The following is a 19360-nucleotide window of genomic DNA, read 5'->3' as shown; positions in this document are numbered from 1 at the left end:
TGCGTTAAAAGTCTGTGCTGCGGCCTTTTTCTCTGTTCTCTGTTCTCTGTTCCCTGTTCCTTTTATTGTGCGGAGCCCAATAACCTCAACCGCTAACGGAATACAGAATTTACTCCGCTAAGAGTATATCCACACAAATTTACATAGCCGCATAAACGTATGCAACAAAAAATTATCCAATCGCATTTCTCTTATAAAGTCGCACGTAAAATATAATTGGATAATTTTCTGTATGCATATGTTTATGCGGTTATGTGCAAGTTGTGTGGATATTGATTTTAAACATTGAAAGCTTATAATTACTATTTATTTTTTAATTTTGTATTTAATATTATTTATATTGAACAGACACATTTTACACCAAAAATGTGGGAACGGCCACGAGTTGACGGCAAAAAGAAATTGAAAAGTTATGCAATTCCTATTTTCCATTTTTTCCTGGAAAATAGATATACACACACTCCTCAAATGGATTCTACTTCTGTGAATGTAAATTTTTATCATAATCCATAAAAATATTTATATGTGTGTCTATTGCTCATTTTCATCAATGTAGATTAATTTTAATCTTAATTCAACTTACTCTTCATCTTTTTCTAGTTCTAAAGATTAGAAAAAGACAAAGAGTAAGTTGAATCAAGATTAAAGTTAATCTTCATTGGTGGAAATGGGCATAATTTTTACAATTTATGTTACTAATATATAATTTATAATTAATAATAGTATTGCTTGTCCATTTTGACATTAATAGTACGACATTAAATGAATTGTTGATTAATTTGGTGGAACAGAATGTAGGAGAAACAACTCAATGTAATTTTATAAATTTTTTTACGAATGAAATGCAAGATATAAGTTGTCCTAGTATGAAAAATTGCCATGATTTATTATTAAAAATCAAAAAAACGTTACATTATGTTAAGAATGCGTATTTCTTGCGAGCACAAATATTTAAAAAATATATATGACAGTAAAATTATGACGATGCACTCCATCATTAAATAATGTTATTGTTTTAACTTTATATTTTGTTTGAAACTGTTTTCATTTGAAATTTTATATCAATAAAGGATGTTTTTATTTCATATCTACAAGTTTTTCAATAAGCGCGCCATTTCCTTACATTGTGATTTGTGCTGCCAGTGAGAGCAAGCTAATATGAGTCAACATGGCCAGATTTTGGTATTCTCCGGGACAAAAGAAAAGAAAGAAAGATGAACTGGTGCGCACTGATGCAAAAGTTCAGCCAAAAAGAACAGGTCTCATATCATGATACTGGGTGCTTTCTATTTGATGACACAAGTCGACACAAGCATCGTTCTATCCTTATTGATATTCAGAGAGTGACAAAGATAGGACACTTGCGTCGACTTGTGAAACACCCACTGTGATCCGGAATTCACAGGTTAGAAATTTTAAAGGGGAAGAGAAAAAGAAGAGGGAATAGAGAAAACATTGAATTTCATAATTATTTCAAAATATATATCTTGAATAATATCTATTCTTATATAACTTGATATATGTATATCTATTCACAATGCCACAGTGCATTATAATTTTGGAATAAAACACAATAAAAATCGTACACTAAGTCGTTCAATTAGGACGTTCAATTAACGTAAACAATAAAGAAATATATCATATCACTAAAAGTTCATATTCTGTTTGCATATATTAAAATTATATTGTATTATCAAAATAATATAATATGAAGTTACTATCTAATTAATTAATTTATAGATTTTCAAAATGAGAAAGCTAAAAATCTGTGGTTAAAAATATTGGAGCTGAATGCGGAATCAGTCCTAACTGATGAATTTGTTCTATACGGTTTAATGAAAAATTCATTTGATTTTTCATCTGGTACAAGGAGACTAAAATCAAACGTACTGCCATATATAAGTATTAAATAGTATTATTATTACTATCAGAATTGGGAAATAATACATTACTTTTATTTTGGTAATAGCGTTACAATTCTGGTTTATATATCGTATATAATTTACAACATTATACAATTTGCCTTGTTTCTTTAAATGTTTTTCTTTATATATTTACGTGTTTCTTTATACATATTCCTTCTATCTACTTATTTAGAATGTATAGAAAATATTTCAAATTGTGATACAGTTATTTATTTATTACTTTAAGTTCTAATACAACTACTAAAAGATAAAAATAGAGCTGTCTCCTATTCCTGGATGTAATCATTGTAAGGAAGATTTAACTTTATTAAATAATATATATACTAATTTTCTAAATTAAAAGTTTTTTCATATCACCATTAAAATTTTTTAATTGTCGACAAATATATCACCAAAGAGGAAACGTAAAAAAGAATCTCTTCTAAAAAAGAATCTCTTCGGAAAAAACTACGGAACACGACCAGCATTATACAAAAAAGACAAAAATTTTGCGACAAAAGATTTGACAAATGGAATCACGAATTATTTTTTTAAAAGGAATTCTCGACTTTCTGAGGGAAAACAATGTATTGGAGATTGAAGAATTATAAATATTACGAGACGTAAGTGGGGCAAATTCTAAAATAAAATAGGACAATTCCATTCTATAAATTTAATCAGGATCACGTTAAGCTTCTGTTTGATTGCATTAGATCAAAGGGAAATAGCAATAATAACACAACAGCTCGACAATTTCAAGTTGCAATAAAAAAAATATCAGTACATCGTGAATTGAGAAATGTTTCGATCGGAAATTAATCTTAGAAGAAATTTCTATTCTACATGTATCATCTTTTAATAAAAATGTTAATTCAAAAGATGTTATTGAATGGTCAAGTGGATTAAATCGGTTGAAAGATGATATAGAGTTGTAACGGATAAATGCCATAAATTGTAAATGATTATTACACTAGATTTAACATATTTATTTGAATTTGCAAGCCAAGTAACAGTGTATATCGCTGGATATGTTGTCATGCAATTACAAAAACTATTTTATGCAATCATTGTATAGAAGCATTGAAATCAAATAAAATCATATAGTATGACAGTTTAATTGCTCATAAAGATAAAGATAGATTAACATACTCATCTAATGATGTAATAACAATTTTTCATGTGAAAAAATCATTAGAAATGCGTTATGTAAAAGTGGAGAAATACAATATATGAATAAACAATTTACCATTTCCTACTTAACAATTAAAGTTTTAAATAATCTCATTAAAAGCAAATTATTTATAAATTTAGAAAGTCATATTGTTCATTTATTATGTTTAATATGTAATAAATATATTAGGTGTTGGAATTAATTCGTAGCGTTTTTTAATGAAAGAATGTTATTTATTTCACATGAGCATTAAAAAATACATTAATGAAAGTACTTCCCATCACTTGTAAAACGCTACGAATTAATTCCAACACCTAATATTAAAATACGATTACATTTTATTACGCAACAAGTTGTAAATACGTCGATAAGTATGCGACGTGTGTTAAATTAATTTTATTCGAAGATATAATAAAATTCGTAATAAAATTCGTTAAATCATATTCTCATGTGTAGATAAGTGAAAGTAATTTTTCAGTTCAATGCTTAAATAGAATAATGTTTCATTCATTTATACATCTCAATTAGTAAGATTGCAAAATTTATTAAATTTATTACACAATTACAAAATTAAATATATACAAATAAAAACATTAGATATTCATATTTACAGATTCTAACTTCTAAATATTTAGTATTTTTTAATTTCAACCTTGACGATCGAGGTAATATATTTATAATAAGATATTATCGCTTCAATATCAATATGGTTTATAAATAAAATATTCTCTCTCTTTCTCTCTCTGTTTATTTTAAAAATACTTATCATAACATTTATAATTGCAAATAAACTATATAAATAAGTTTTTAATTTCGCGCATTTATGCTAGAACCAATCACTAATGCGGTACCACGTGACTAAAGTCCCCCCCCCCCCCGCGAGACGGCTTCATTCCCCTCGTCTAAAGTACAAGTTTATGCTCCCTCCCGTTCATGAGTGATTCACTTGATTGCCTATTGCGATTTGGTTTGATTCGTTTTTTATTTGATTTTTATAAGTGTGACTCGTCCCTCGATCGTTTATAGTGTTGTTTAGTGCTATTTGATATAACGTCGACAACGTTGTGTATAAAATTAACACTTACTTTTTCAACGAAATACTCTAAACCAGATGGTAAAAACTTTTATCTTTTCTATACAATCAGTAGTTGTATCCTGCACAAGTGATATAATTATAGCAATTGTATCATTTACAAGGCCCAAACGTATCAATCAATAGTGCGTCTTATCTCCAATTTTAATTGTAATTCACTTTGGTAGTCCATCTATTCTTCTCATCATTATTACAACCTGACCAATTTTAGTTACTTTTTTATATGTAATTTTTATATGTAATTTTTAAAGAAAAATATCAAAAATATATAATAAGTAACACATATTTTCAATAGGATTGTTAAAAAAATGTTTTTTTTATTTTATACAAAAAACATTGTTTTTTTTATTTGGAGCAATGTTTTCTATTTTATTTTGTGTTTTTTATGCAATCATTGTATAGAAGCATTGAAATCATATAGTACGACAGTTTAATTGCTCATAAAGATAAAGATAGATTAACATACTCATTTAATGATGTAATAACAATTTTTCGTACATGTGAAAAAATCATTAGAAATGCGTTAGAAATGTAAAAGTGGCGAGAAATACAATATATGAATAAACAATTTACCATTTCCTACTTAATAATTAAAGTTTTAAACAGTCTCATTAAAAGCAAATTATTTATAAATTTAGAAAGTCATATTGTTCATTTATTACATTTAATATGTAATAAATATATTAAAATACGATTACATTTTATTACGCAACAAGCTGTAAATATTATACGTCAATAAGTATGCGACGTGTGTTTAATAAATTAATTTTATTCGAAAGTCAGTAAATTGTATGTACACACACAATATATATATATATATATATATATATATACATACATATATATATATACATATGTATATATATATACATATATGTATATATACTTATTTATATTTCATATATTTTTTTAAGCAACAAAAAAGCATGTTTTACGATAAATAACGTTTTTTTTGTTTAAAATATGTTTTTTTATTAGTTAAACAAAAAAATATTGTGTGAATATTTGAACCTTTTGCCAAAAAAAGTAATAAATAACTGATAAAATCAGTTATTATTATTTTTATTTTTATTTTATACTACTGCTAATATGTTTCTTGTGAGCGTCACTGAGCACTTTTCCAAAGTGAATGCGAATTCATTATCGATCTTATTGATCCTGTGGATAAATCGGGTTGATAAATCAGAGATAATACTGGTTTATATCATTCTGCAGCCATGTCTGACGTTATATTCTCTACCGAGCAAAAACTTCGTTCAAAATTCATCTTTTCCCAGCAAATGAGAATGAATTGAAATGAATTGAAATGGATTCAGAGTTTCAGAAATATTGATTCACGAATGTTAAAATGAATGCTTTTCAATCCTGAATGCATTTTTATTCATTTATAGAAATTGCATGGAGCATATCTCTATGCCTTTCAATCTAAAAATAATATTAGCTTTTTCTGTGCACAATACACATTGTGAATACTGTTCAATTCAAAATTTTGAATAGGAAATGCAGTTTTTCAATCCAATTGAATTTAATTGAATCCAATTGAATCCAATTAAATCCAAAAAAGTATTCGCTATTTAAAATACGCATTCGAATAGAAAAAAATTTCAATCCATTTTAATCCATTCTCGTTTGCTGGGTTTTCTGGAAGCGATTAAAAATGTTAAGCTAAAATAATATGGTAGCTTGTACTAAAAAATAATATCAATGTTGTTGCATTCGATTTGGTAACATATTTCCATTACAGTAATTGCTTCTTCTGCATAGAAAGATTGTTTTCAACTTTTAGGTTAATATATTACAAAACTAAGAAACAAGTTAGGCACAGAGAAAGCTTCCAAATTAGTAACAATTTTGAAGGCATTGAACAAAAACACTAATCTAATTGAACATGAATATTGAGAATTGAGACTGAGATTGTACAATATAATCTGATTTTTTTAAAAGTTTTTATGCTTACAGTTATAAGTAAAAAAAACCTACTACTGAATGTAATTTATATTCCGTTAAAAGATTCACGAATTTTATTTTATTATTTATATGTTTATAGTCTATATATAGTAATATTAGTAGTAGTACATATAAATTATAAATAAATAAAAAGATTGTTTACAACATACATATTATTTTTTGTTTCTCTTTTACAATTTCTTTTCCAAATCACATATTTTAATTGTAGCGTTTTTAAACAGTTTTAATTAAGAATTTAAAATTGTTTAAAACAAGTGTTTTAAACAATGCCCAGTGTTCCAAATATGTTTTAAACAAACTGTTTTAAACATTTTGTTTAAAACATAACCCTGAATTATAATCATTTTAGGTTGAGACTATTTGTATTTTTATTGAAAGTCTTATTCCAAAGAAAAATAATAATAATTTAACTCAAGTAATAATTGTTTTAATTCTCGTCCAAAAATTATTACATAAAAATTGATATGTTACAAAGTTTACTTAGGCGTTCCGTTTCCGCATGATAAGCATGATGCATCATTTATCCTTGTTTATAATAACATTCGTGAATAACGTGAAATGGAACGTAGCCTTACTTAACTGTAATGATATGTAAAATTTTTCAAAAAAAATAATAGTAACTTTAATAGTAACTTTAAAAGTGTCGCAACCTCATTGCTTCTGATTGTACATACTTTGTACCCATTCGAGACTCTTCTTGCCTATCACAAGTGATAATAGGTTATTCAATTTTCGCTCAAAATATTATATCAAAAAATTATATTACCTTACTAATTAAAGTGATATATATATATATATATATATAGAATTCAAAGAGGTAACAGAGCAACAAAAATTTAATATATATAAAAAATTTCACGTAAAAATACTTGGCACTGCTAAACCTTCAAATATAAGCGGATTCCATTTTTAAAAATTAATTGTGATAAATATTTTTCTTTTTTGAAAATTTCTGTAGCATTTTCTTAAATTTTCATGTTTCTCTAATATTTTTAAAGCATTTATTTTGCCTTTATTGAACAAAGCTGATGTATCACGTTCTGTGATTGCGTGTAAAAATAGAATATGATCTTTACTTTTTATGTACGACTCAAAACTTTTTGAAGAATATATTTTTGTTTTAACATTGGCTTTTCTGGGTTTAATATATTTCTTTAGTCAGCAGGAGTATGTGCTATTAGAAGTACTAATAAATCAATGTCTTCGCCAATAATAATGCTGTTATTTGTATTAGTCTGTTTGTGCTGTTTCAATGATGAAAACATCAGTATCATCCTTAATTTGTTTCACGTTGATGTTAGCATCTTACAATTTTTGAGATAACACAAATAATGATTGAACTCCTGCTTTTCATTGTGGTGATAATTTTTTCCTGTATCTCTGTAAAAGCTTATTCTTAATAGGTTTTTTTATCAGGGATGAAATCTTTATAGACACTTTTCAAGTGAATTGATAGTCATCATGATTTTCAATGATTTCAAGCAAATATGTCTTCCATTGCTAATACTATATCCTTTTCTTTAAGATGATCAACCTTTACTCCTTTATTAAGTTTGATGAAGGAAATATCATGAAGGCAATCATCATGATACTTTGTCTTTGCTGCTACCAAGTTGCTCATAAATAATCCGTCTTTTAACAGCTTTAGCTGTTATTCCCACGCTTATCCGCTGCTTCGATTATTGACTCCTTGGAAGTGTTGAAACGTGTTTAATTTTCCGACGATTTTCTTTACTTTTCTTCGTTTCTCTCTACTCACTTGCTTCCTCACTACAAAATATGCAGCATTCTTTAAAATCGAAAGTTGGTTCACTGGAACCAATGCATTTAATTCAGAGGTAGATTAATCGCAGACGTGCTGGTTTTTGCATTTTGCTTCCTTTTGCGAACCAAAATACTACTCTTTCGAGTATACTCCTTACGGCACTGCACATGAATTTTAATGGAACTGACACGACATAAATGTTCAATTTTTCCATCATTCCTTTCAGCTCGCGTCTCTTAAAGTTTTTATTCCACGTTCAACAATAACAGTTGTCCCTAATTCGGATTTATCGCATACGAAGCATATTTCTTCCATTTTTCGAGTACTTTTAATAGCGAAATTTTTAATATTTTCACATTAACTAGGCACGTCCATCGATAACTAAGAACAGTCAAATACTAATTCTGTATGGAGGTTTCGTTTATTGAGATCCGTAGCAAGTATATAGCGATCCATACCAAACAAAAGACAAGGTTGCAGACCCTTTAGATTCTAGGAGGGGATCTATTTAGTGTTCAGTCCACATCTGCGCACCAAACTACTCTACAATCTAGTCAGTGAGCTCCATAGTATGTTTTCTATAGTTTAGTATAAGTATGAGCTTATTTGATATAAATTTGATTGTGTGTAATACACATCTATACTTTTTAGAAATGCAGGTAATATATCTTATAGAAGTACAGATGCTAAACAGTAAAATTTGTTTTTATTCAGTGCAACACTCAAATTAAATTATACATATACTTTATTATTTTTAATATTTGGTCTAGCAGCGTCAAGTGTTTTTATGAAAAATTTTTATTTATTATAAATTAAATTTTTTTGTTACCTTCTGTTACCTCTTTAAATTCTTTATAACACTATTTAGTAATACTATTAACTAAGGTAACATAATTTTTTGATATAATATTTTAAGCTAAAATTGAATAACCTATTATCACCGGTGATAGATAAGAAGAGTCTCGAATGGATACAAAGTACATACCACTTAGATTTCTTTTTTTTTTTTAGTGCAACAATTGTGTTAGACCGACTACACACGTTCAAATAACTTGTGAAGTATACTTATGCATATAAATTTTGTGAATGATAATTTTTATAATGTTGTTTGAAGAAAATTAAAGCTACAATATTATTTCTTATTAGAATAGAAAGACTTTGAATGAAAATATTTTTGAAGAAGAATTAAAGTTACTATTATTATTTTTTTAGAAATTGAAATAAAAAGATTTTCAATGAGTATATAGAAAGACACATAACATATCACATAGTAAAGTACCACTTTTACTTTTTAATTTTACTTTTAATGGATATAATATTTTTTTCGACATATCACTTATGTTTAATTGGATATATAAATTAATCTCAATCTATAATGATTTTTTTGCATTTGTAATTAATTCTACAAAGTAGATTTAAAAAATCCTACCACCACCTTTATCGTCTTATAATAGTAATACGCCGATGGTCATCTGTATTCAATGAAAATATTTTTTAAGAAAAATTAAAATTACTTTTACTTTTCTTTGGGAGGTTGGAATAAGAAAGTAGTAGAATTTAACTTGGTGCCAGTTGTTGATATCAAATCTTTCGTACAAATGAAACATACCAAATTTTTTATATAAATGATGTATTTCACTAGAGTTAAGTAAATTATGTTGCATGTTCTTTATTGTGCAGTAAAGAATTAATATTGCATTAACAGAATTTAACTTAGTACCACAATTGTTGATATCAAATCTTTTATATGGATCATTCTAATCATATAAATCATATACATCTCACTAGAATTAATTAAAAAATTTATGAGATTTGGTCAAAATAGGGACATAATAATTTTAATGTAATAATTTTTGAAGAGTAATTGAAGGTTTTATTATTTTCTTTTTGATAGGTTGAAATAAGAGCTGAGTAATAAAATTTAATAACTTGCCATTGATATTAAATCTTTCTGTTAGTAAAAATAATATATTACTTTTGCTTTACTTTTAAAATATACATTACATATCTCTTAATAAAGACAGTACTGGTAGTATCACTTGAGTTTTATTTTTTAATTTGATACAGCAGTTTTTTTTTAATACGCATTATTTAGGTTTTACAAATACAAATATACAAATGCTCTTTTTCGAAAAGCACGCATTCTTAGCATTTTATTTATCTTTTTTTTTAAAAAGATATGTAAGATTGTATACTATTAAAGTTACTATGATTTTCTTTTTGAGTTCATTAATAAATATCACGACGATAGCCATCTATATTCAATGAAAATATTTTTAAAGATTAAAGTTACTAGATATTACTTTTTTTAGGAGGCTGAAATAAGAAAGTAGTAGAATTTAACGTGGCGCCAGTCATTGCAAATTTTTTTTAATAAATGATACTTAAATGATACATATCACTAGGGTTAAGTAAATCTAGAAATAGATTAAAAAATTTCACCACCCCACTCCCATCTTATAACAGTATAATAATAAACAAATGATATTTAAATGATACATGTCACTAATGTTGAGTAAATCTACGAAATATAATATATTTTTTGAAAAGGTAAATTTGTATATAATTAAAACTACTATTAGTTTTTTTGAGAGATTGTACATATCACTACAGTTAAATAAACTTTGTAACATAACAATTTTTATGTAATAATTTTTGAAAAAGAATTAAAACAAAAAATTATTACTTGAGTTAGATTATTATTATTTTTTTTGAAATAAGAAGACTTTCAATAAGAATACAAATTAGAACACACGCAACATCGTCATATTTTTATATAAAAATTAATAACAATTGCTAGCGAAAAAATAACATTGAAATTGTTTTATAATTCAAAATAATCTGAATTCTCTTCGCTAATCACTATTGTTCAGGTGGTAAAATCGGTAAATAGAAAAATGATGTAAACTTATAAGGCTCTACTACGAACATCAATGCATATGCATGTACATCAGTATTCATGTGCAGTAATACGTTAACTTATGAGCTTTTGGGACTTGAGTTCTAGGGCGCCGAAATGCCAGGGGCGCCTGGGAGCGCCACAATTTAAAAATTGAAAAAAATTAAGTTATTTAAACAAGTACATTTATAATTTTTGCGATTTATAAAAAATCATTGAATAGTTGATAAATAGCATCTGTTGTTAATAATATATGTATGTACTTAGCGAGTAAAGTTGTCGCCTTCTTAACGTGATATAATTAATGACATGATTTACTTTTACAGTGCAGCTCATTAATTCGCTGGGTCATAAGTTAAGCCGCTCTACTATGATCCAGCGAATTAATGAGTTGCACTGTAAAGGTAAAGAAAAATGCGGCTGTGAGAAGTACAATTTCTAAAGGAATCGGTAAAGCCGGAAAAGGAAGCGCTACTTTAGCGAAGGTATCGAAATTGTTTTTGATACTGAAAATGCAATGAAAATCGAAATTTATTATCCAATTTGGACAACCTTATCAATGTCCTCGAGAAAAGAGCGGCAAACTATAAGGACATCATTCGGAAACATTTGGATTTTTAAACAACTCTATTATGAACAGTAGCGGTGAACGATCATTTTCGGCATTAAAAAGAGTGAAAAACGCTTATAGATCAACATTAGACTAGAAAAAGCTAAACAACCTGTCAATTTTAAACATTGGAATCGGAGGCAAAATAGATTTTTATGATGTAAAAACATTTTCGCAGAAAAAAAGTCGTAAAGTTACTTCCTAAAAAATTCTAGGCTTATTAGTAGATCTATTCTGTAACTCTTAACGCAAGTTTTGTTATTGTTATAACTCCGTAAAGTTTTTTTACTATGAAAAAGCTGCGGTGAAAAAGCTGCGGAATGGCGTTATAACGATAACGAAACTTGTTAAGAGTAACCTAGTAGTCCTGCAACACTGTTTTCTGTTCAAGAACGATGTGGTAATGAAGTAGCAATATTGTATTCATGATAGTAGCAATAATAAAGAGATGGGATAATCGATTTTAAAAAAGAAGTCGATACCATTACATGTTACTTTTGAAAAGTGATCTTCGCAATGCCGACATTACCGGTTCTGTCATTTCTGTCATGGAAAATTGCGACGTCACCATCCCCCAAAAAAAGATCAGAAAATCGTGGAAGTAGTGCCCTATGAGGGCGCTTAGAGATCACAAGTTCCTGGGCAAATTTTGTTAACGCGGCTTTGTTCACGTATACATATATATCCATGTGTTTATACATGTCCCGCGCCCACGAAGAGAGTGAATGTCAAGCCACTCGCTAGGATGATACATTTTACGCTATTTAATAGCTTTCATGCTCAAGTGTCAAAGCGACACGACGTCCTTGCTGTAATCAGCCGGAAGTTGTATTAATAGAACGATGCGCGATTCACTGTTTTACAAAATTTTTCTTAGAATCGATTTCGTAGCTCTTTACTTTCGGTGATATGTCGAATCCATACGAGCGTAAAGTTGCTCAATATCGCAATAAACAAATTACTTTTAAAATATCTTAGCAGATAAATAAATTATTCACTTATTTTTTTTTTAAATAAAAATTTTAGAATATATAGATATAATGACGCATTCGGAGAGCAAGCTGTCAATGTATTGTGTTATTCTGTTTTTATACTGTTTGTTAGGTATAAAACGAAGACAATGACTCACGTTCTCCGAACGTGCGTTATCTAATGTTTTCTCATTTATTTTTGCGATAGATATATTGAAAATTTTCCATGACGCAACATGATGCGAAAAACATAATTCGCAAGAATTTTTTACAGTAAAGTCTATTCTACAATGTGCTTTTTGTTTTCTGTTTTCTGCTTTTTGTTATTTTTTACATCTTGTCTTTTCGCTTCTTATCCAGTTTTTTGTCTTATGTATGAGATAAAAAGTTAACGAACTTCGAAAAAAACAAGAAATACATAGCAAGAAATACAATTATAGATAAAATGATTGCAAAGGAGGAAAAAGCAAAAGACAAGAAACAGGAAACAAAGAACACATTGTAGAATAGGCTTAACTGTTTAAGGAAACATGCTAAGTATTTGTTTATTATGTACCTTTTTTTTACTGGGAATTAAATTTTCTATTCAACATTAAACTAGCGTTTTTTCGTGGAATTTTTAAATTAAATTGAAAATTTAGTACCAACGCGGTATATTTTGCATTTTGGGTTATTTACAATTAGTTTGCATATCTTCGTGTCCTTTCACAGAATAATCGAGCTAAAAAGACACTACAACAGATGCTAGCGAAAGATCCACCAGAGATCTCATGGGATTACACGCTGGGTTCGCCCAATGGCGTGCCCTTCGATGATGACACAAAGGAATTATTAAGGAAGTGCCTCGATGTCTCCGTGTCGCCGCCAATCAGCGTGACGGAGCTAATCAAACGAAGCAATGCATTCCCCTTAAAGTTTCCAATTAACACCGTAAGATGCACCGCTTTGAAGGACAGGGGAATCAGCATGGATTTTATTAAAGTTTGTATAAAATAAGTTATTTGCTCGAGTGATTAGTATATATGGTCAAACAAAAGGAATAAATGCTTAATTAAATTATATTTCTATTTTAATTGATACTTCTTTTAAATATTTGTTAAATATTTAAAAGAGAAATCGTTTGAAACTTTTATTATCAAAAATTTGTTTCGTTTAGAAATCTTTAGAAATTTTCTTTACAAGAATATACAGTTTAAAGATTATAATTCTGTCCTCGAATCTGAAATATTTTTTTATCATTTTTTATTTTAATGTTTAATAATTTTGGCTAATTTAATATATATTTGATGATCTTTGATAACATTTTTTAGTTAAATGCAAATTCGGTATATCCACTGATACATGAAGCGATGTTGCCCTTGATTACGCGATGGTTGAAACACAAGCGATTGTATGGTAGCTCTGTTGAGAAAGCCATGTATGCGGACATGGGCCTCATCCAATTCATCCATCGCCTGCTGGATAAGAGAGTGGCCTCCTTCTATGGAGCTAAAGATCGATGGAAATTACTTGATAACAAGAGTGGCTTCGGTGCCTGGGAGAGTGTTGGCACCGATCAGGAGAAGGAACCACTGGTAAGTACATGGCGCCGTCTTAATCAAGCAATATATTTATAAAAAATAATTATTATGATTAAATTATCTAATAAAAACAGAGAGAGAGAGAGAGAGAGAGAAAGAGAGAGAAAGAGAAGGTAATAATAAAACTTAATATAGAGAAAATACATATAAGACCTTTAATGTTAATTTATTTTAAAATTTAAATTCTTTTCCGATGACACAAGCAATACCAAACATTGGTTAAATAAATAAAAGCTTTGGCTTTCAATAAATAAAAGCAAAAATATATAATTGTTCTTTTTATATTATCACAAAAGTAGTTACATATATATTTAAATAACAAAGTGAAGAAGTATTTTTCGCAATTTTCTTATTTCCATAAAAATTTCTTATTCTTCTTTTTTTAGTCTTTTATCAGTTTATAGTATAGCTATAGGCTATTAAATTGTTTACAGATTAATGTAATGTTACGTACATTAATCATTTATCGATATTGGAAGTTTATTGGATGTTAAAAACAAGATAAAAAGTTTCATAGCATCACCTTCTCTCGTATATCACCTTCTTTAATGTCACAGTGCTTTAATAGGCTTTAAAATCTCATAGGTCCTAACAAAATGCTTGAGCTATGATGAGATTAAACTGTCGGCAATGATGGTGGTGTCATCTCATACAGAGTTCATAAACGACGGTTCGCGAAATAATAGAGGTATCGTGAGCTGTGATCCAGGCGCCATCCAACCTAGAGGGATTATTATGAGTGTCGTAGGCACAAGGTTCTATTCATTTATTTTTAACCCCTCCTTCAGGAATATTTTTATACGTGCAAACTCTCCATAACAATGCTGTCGAACCAGTAGATGCGTGTTCTATTTATTTGCATACGGTTATTTATAACTGTAAAATTAAAAAATTGTTGAAATTATAAACAATTAATTATTTTTAATATACTTTTTTATTTTTATTCTAATTCTGTTGTCTTTTGTAAACATTAGAATTTGTCGTTGTAAAGTTGCTATGTTATCATTAAATTTGAGCCACTCGTACCACTTAATTTGTTATGTAGATTCAAAAAACCCCGATATATGGAGTATCAGGATATTGCTATCACACCACAGCAGAACAATATAGATAATGGGTAAGCAGTAAGTTTCCATAATAATTGTTAATTAAATATAAATTTATTGAGCGATAGAAAAAAAAGTTTTTAAGTTTAATAAATGTAGTCATTGGAATTGTTCAACTAAATCGATTCTTTAAATTAAGAAATGTAATTGATTGCATTTAAATTAAATTTTTGGGATTAAACAAAATAATTTTTATTCAAAAGTAAATTGTTCCAATGAAATAAACGAGTTTTAAGTCCAAATAAATTGTTTCCTCTGTACACATATCCGAGAAGAAACATCGCATATAGAAACATCAATAATATCATGTTTCAATAATATTTATAGTTAATTTTTTTAATTCTTTCTCTTAATAATAGTAAAGATTTTAATCAATAAGATATGTCCATGCATCGTGTTTCTACCAAAATTTGTTGCATATGCAATTTGTATTTGTGATAAGATAATAATAGATTAATAATCGAATTAAATTACATTATAATGTATACCACTCTCTAGTTCTTTTGCAGTATACAAATAAAACTTTTTTAAAAGAATCAATCTATGCAAAATAGATATGGATCCGCAATGGATGGCACATTTGAAGAAAAACACGAGATGCGTGTTTTATGGGCCAAATTTTATGGCGAGGATTACCATCCGCTGTACGATGAAATCGTGAAACATGTGAAATCGAAAGAGAACAGGCGGTATATATCATTGAGCAATCAGTTAATCTTCGATATCGAGAATTATATGAAGAGAACCCTGCTCTCCGTAGAGATAATACTGCTCGAAGCAAACAGCCGCGCTGAGAAGCAAAACACCACCGCCTTCTTACACGTAGTTGGTTTTGGTCTCGGTTAGTGTGAAGTTTTTATTGTTAAAGCTTATAAGATTAAAATTAAATGTTATAATGTTAAGCATTATAAGATTAAAAACTTAAATATTGTATTATATACAACAAATTATTAAAATTATTTTTCATACTGTTCTCTTTAATTATTTATTAATTAAATAATTATTGGCAGGTCTCTGGAAAATAATTGAGGATCAGGAAATCTACTTCTTGAAAACATTCGAGATCGCCATCAAAAAGATGAACAAAAAGCTGAAATACGTTTCTGACATTATGTTTGCTTATTTCCGGCAACAGAAATGCGGTAGTGCAGGAAACGGCGATTATCTGGATGGTTAGTATTTAATAAACGGATAAATATAAACATGCTTACAACTTTTATACACCACGATTATTTTTAGATATAAAGATACATTTTGCTCTGAGAGAACCACATAGCAGACTCCAAGCCGAAGACTCAAGTAAACTCCTCGTTGTAACTTATGCTAGCGATGGAAATACGTTACCAGGTTTAAATTATTTATTCTATTATTTATTTATTTATCTAAAAATAAATGTTCATTTATTTAATACTCAATTATACTGATATAAATAAACTTCAGGTCCGATGCCGATTTTTTCAAATTTTTTATAGCTGTTTTTGTCAAAGATGAAGAAATCTGTATTTAATTTTAGCTTAAATTGAGTCTTTCAATTAAAAAAAATTTTTTATTTTTTATAAATACCCAATTTTACACATGTTTAAAGTAATATATATTTTTTGCCAGTGGAACCGTTTTTTTACTATTATTAACTATTATTTTAGTATTTTATATGTGTGTCGAGCTTTAAAAAATCGAGTATAAATTTATTCTTAAGAAAAAAATACTGCTTTGCAAACATGTCAAATACAAAAGAATTTCTTTTAATGAAATTTTTTAATTAATAATAGATTTTTTTCATACTTTTTGACATAAGAAATAATTAGTTTGAGAAAAAGTTTGAGAAAAATCGGTGTCTGACGTTCTCTGAGATTTACTTGTGAGATATCTTTATCAACATCTCTCTCTTCAAGACAATGATGTTTTTGCAGGGAATGAATTCTGGTTTGGAAAGTTAAAAACTAGTGGCGATCCCGCGGCCGCATGCAGCACTCAAATAGCCGAGCTACATAATTCTAAGATTAATTCACGCGCATGCGGCGCTAGTTTGCATGTCGCATCCGTGGAGCATGGAATTCTTCACATATCGGATTACGCGAAGCTCCATTTTATTTAGGTAACCCTGACAAGTACTTCCTTATCAACGCTGGTCTTGTTGAACGAAATTCGATTTTGCGATCCACATATGGAACTATGAATGATGTTGCCTTTATATTGTTAATGCGACAACACATATTTTTATTCAGTTGAGATAAAATCTTGTTTTGTTTTATCTTTGTATTTATTAGCAGAAATATTAAAATTATCAATAATATATTGCGTGTATTTTATTAAGCAATATTATCAATTATCGAAAAAATTGAATTGTTCAATAAAAAATTATTATTAGGAGTTTATTAAATGATTTATATATCCCTTTTTTCCTCCATTCCTTATCCTCCTTTATACAATAAAGAAGTTAATTAACTTAATTATTTAAATTTTTTACTATAATGAGAGATCTTAATAATTTCACATTATTATTCTTACAAGAGAACCACACGAAGTGATAAATTCTAATTTTAATGAAACTTTATATACATATAAATTATACATATCTAAACCTTTCTGCTTCAATTTTGCTTGTCCTTGACAAGCCATGTTGACACTGACAGGCAGTGTTAAGCCAGGATTCCGTGAAAACAGATTCACTATTTTTTTATCGTTTTTTTTTGTCCACTTTGCATATCGAGTCACGTTTCGATAAATCATCGATATTTTTTGCCACATTATATCGCTGTACCCACTTCTGTACGAATGATTTCGACTTTTTCATATATTTAGCCGCTAATTGTAACATTTTTGGACCTTTCGGGTGAATGCAGAGGAACACAGCTTCATAGCGTGATGCGTATTTGACGCTTAATGTAATTCTCTTAAGAAAGTTCAATGACAACTGAATTTTTCTTGATAGTGCATCAAGGACAAATGTCCTCTATGGATTCATGATAGATTTATGGCGATATCTTTTATTAGCTTTGAGTAAGGCCGACCACTCTCTTACTTGACTTACTATGTATAAGTCCTTCTTCTAAACTATTGGAAGTATAATAGCAAAAATAATGAACAAAGAATTTCCAAATTATCATGGGAACTTCATTCAGAATAGTTCAGGAATTTGTAAAATAATTGCAGATAAAGTAGAAGAAAAAAATAACAAATATGACAATGCCACGAGAAGTATCATTATACTTAATTCGTACGCGACTTACATCAGAGTGCGAATAATTAACAAACAACTTTCGGCCGAAAATTACAAAAGAAAACATAACAAAAAAATGTCTATATTTACAAACTGTAGAGTTACTACAAAATAATTTTAATATATATTTATATTTTTTTACATATATATTTATTGCCTGTTACTTTTGTCCATTTACATTTATGTTTATATTGTCAAAACATATTTATAATAAATATTTATATTGTATATACATTCTTTAAGAACTTGCTCAACTTACTTCAAATACCCGCTAATATTTTATAAGATGGCGGAAACTTGTCACGCTTTCTTATTGGTCAATAGAAATGCCTGCGTACATCTTGTTTCTTATGGTACACCATGATGGGAGTTACGTTATAAAACATTTGTATGCACGCTTCAGTACTAACCTCACACAGTAAAGTTGATTTTGAAGGTTTCCAATCAGAAATTCCAGCATCAATCCATTTTTGTCTCGAGACATTTTTGCATCTTGGGCAAATGTTGTGCAGCAATATCCTTCTTTATCACAGTTTGTGCATCTTGAAGCACTGTACCTGGCAGGCATTTTATAATACGTATAAATCCTGTTCAGATATCTGAAATGTAAAAATTCGTAGTTTTATTTCATATATTGGGTCATCTAAAAAGTATCCGCGGTACTTTGTCACTAGATATATGACCATCAACACACATCTAGTGACAAAAAACCGCGGATACTTTTTAGATGACCCAATATTTCCAAAATTAATAATATGTATCACTTACAAAGACCTTATCAATTGTAAAATTGAGGAGAAAAGCAACACAAAGTGACAAGCGTACTGCTTTTGCAGTCATCTAATGACAGCACAGACTCTTACATAACGCATAATGCATAATGCGTAAGCGAATCAACTAATCAGAATCTTTCCTTTCCTCCCATTTCATAGAAAAAAAAATTTCGATTGATTGATTCCTTTATGCATTAGTTTATGCTGCGGCCATAACGTAAACGGTATATCCCCACCATAGCTCTATGAAGCTTAATTACCAGGTCCAATCAGAGGAGACCGGGTCACGTGAACATGCAG

At 28.5% G+C, this 19360-nt stretch overlaps 1 protein-coding gene and 1 long non-coding RNA gene across 4 annotated transcripts; one reads left to right on the top strand and one right to left on the bottom strand.

The window, feature by feature from the left end:
- The first annotated feature begins 1189 nt into the window (after window positions 1–1189).
- On the top strand, window positions 1190–17437 carry LOC105153061 (hypothetical protein). Of its 3 annotated transcripts, none has more exons than XM_011067685.2 (9): window positions 1190–1405; window positions 13093–13362; window positions 13692–13955; window positions 14547–14716; window positions 15007–15078; window positions 15622–15908; window positions 16078–16239; window positions 16307–16414; window positions 16978–17437. In XM_011067685.2, exons 2-9 carry the CDS (start codon window positions 13123–13125, stop codon window positions 17160–17162), a joined length of 1488 nt encoding a protein of 495 aa, XP_011065987.1. In that variant the 5' UTR covers window positions 1190–1405; window positions 13093–13122; the 3' UTR covers window positions 17163–17437. The 3 variants fall into 3 exon arrangements, with proteins under 3 accessions (XP_011065987.1, XP_011065986.1, XP_011065989.1); XM_011067684.2 differs by lacking the exon at window positions 1190–1405 and adding an exon at window positions 4004–4189; XM_011067687.2 differs by lacking the exon at window positions 1190–1405 and adding an exon at window positions 8203–8454.
- Window positions 17163–19230, bottom strand: LOC147907701 (uncharacterized). Its single transcript, XR_015546869.1, has 2 exons — window positions 19056–19230; window positions 17163–18886 (listed from the first exon to the last, which is right to left on the bottom strand). It is a non-coding gene; the product is annotated as an uncharacterized LOC147907701 (long non-coding RNA).
- Window positions 19231–19360: the final 130 nt, after the last annotated feature.

Source organism: Acromyrmex echinatior, chromosome 12, assembly GCF_024713525.1.
Source record: "Acromyrmex echinatior isolate Ae372 chromosome 12, ASM2471352v2, whole genome shotgun sequence".
NCBI classification, from domain to species: Eukaryota; Metazoa; Arthropoda; class Insecta; order Hymenoptera; family Formicidae; genus Acromyrmex; species Acromyrmex echinatior.
Note: the sequence above shows the minus strand (reverse complement) of the source record. Positions and strands in the feature narration are given on the sequence as shown.

Coding starts and splice junctions, on each gene's coding strand:
- LOC105153061 (XM_011067684.2), top strand. Junction 13,956..14,546: donor ATCAGGAGAAGGAACCACTG/GTAAGTACATGG, acceptor AAAATCTCATAG/GTCCTAACAAAATGCTTGAG. Junction 14,717..15,006: donor ATGAGTGTCGTAGGCACAAG/GTTCTATTCATT, acceptor TTTGTTATGTAG/ATTCAAAAAACCCCGATATA.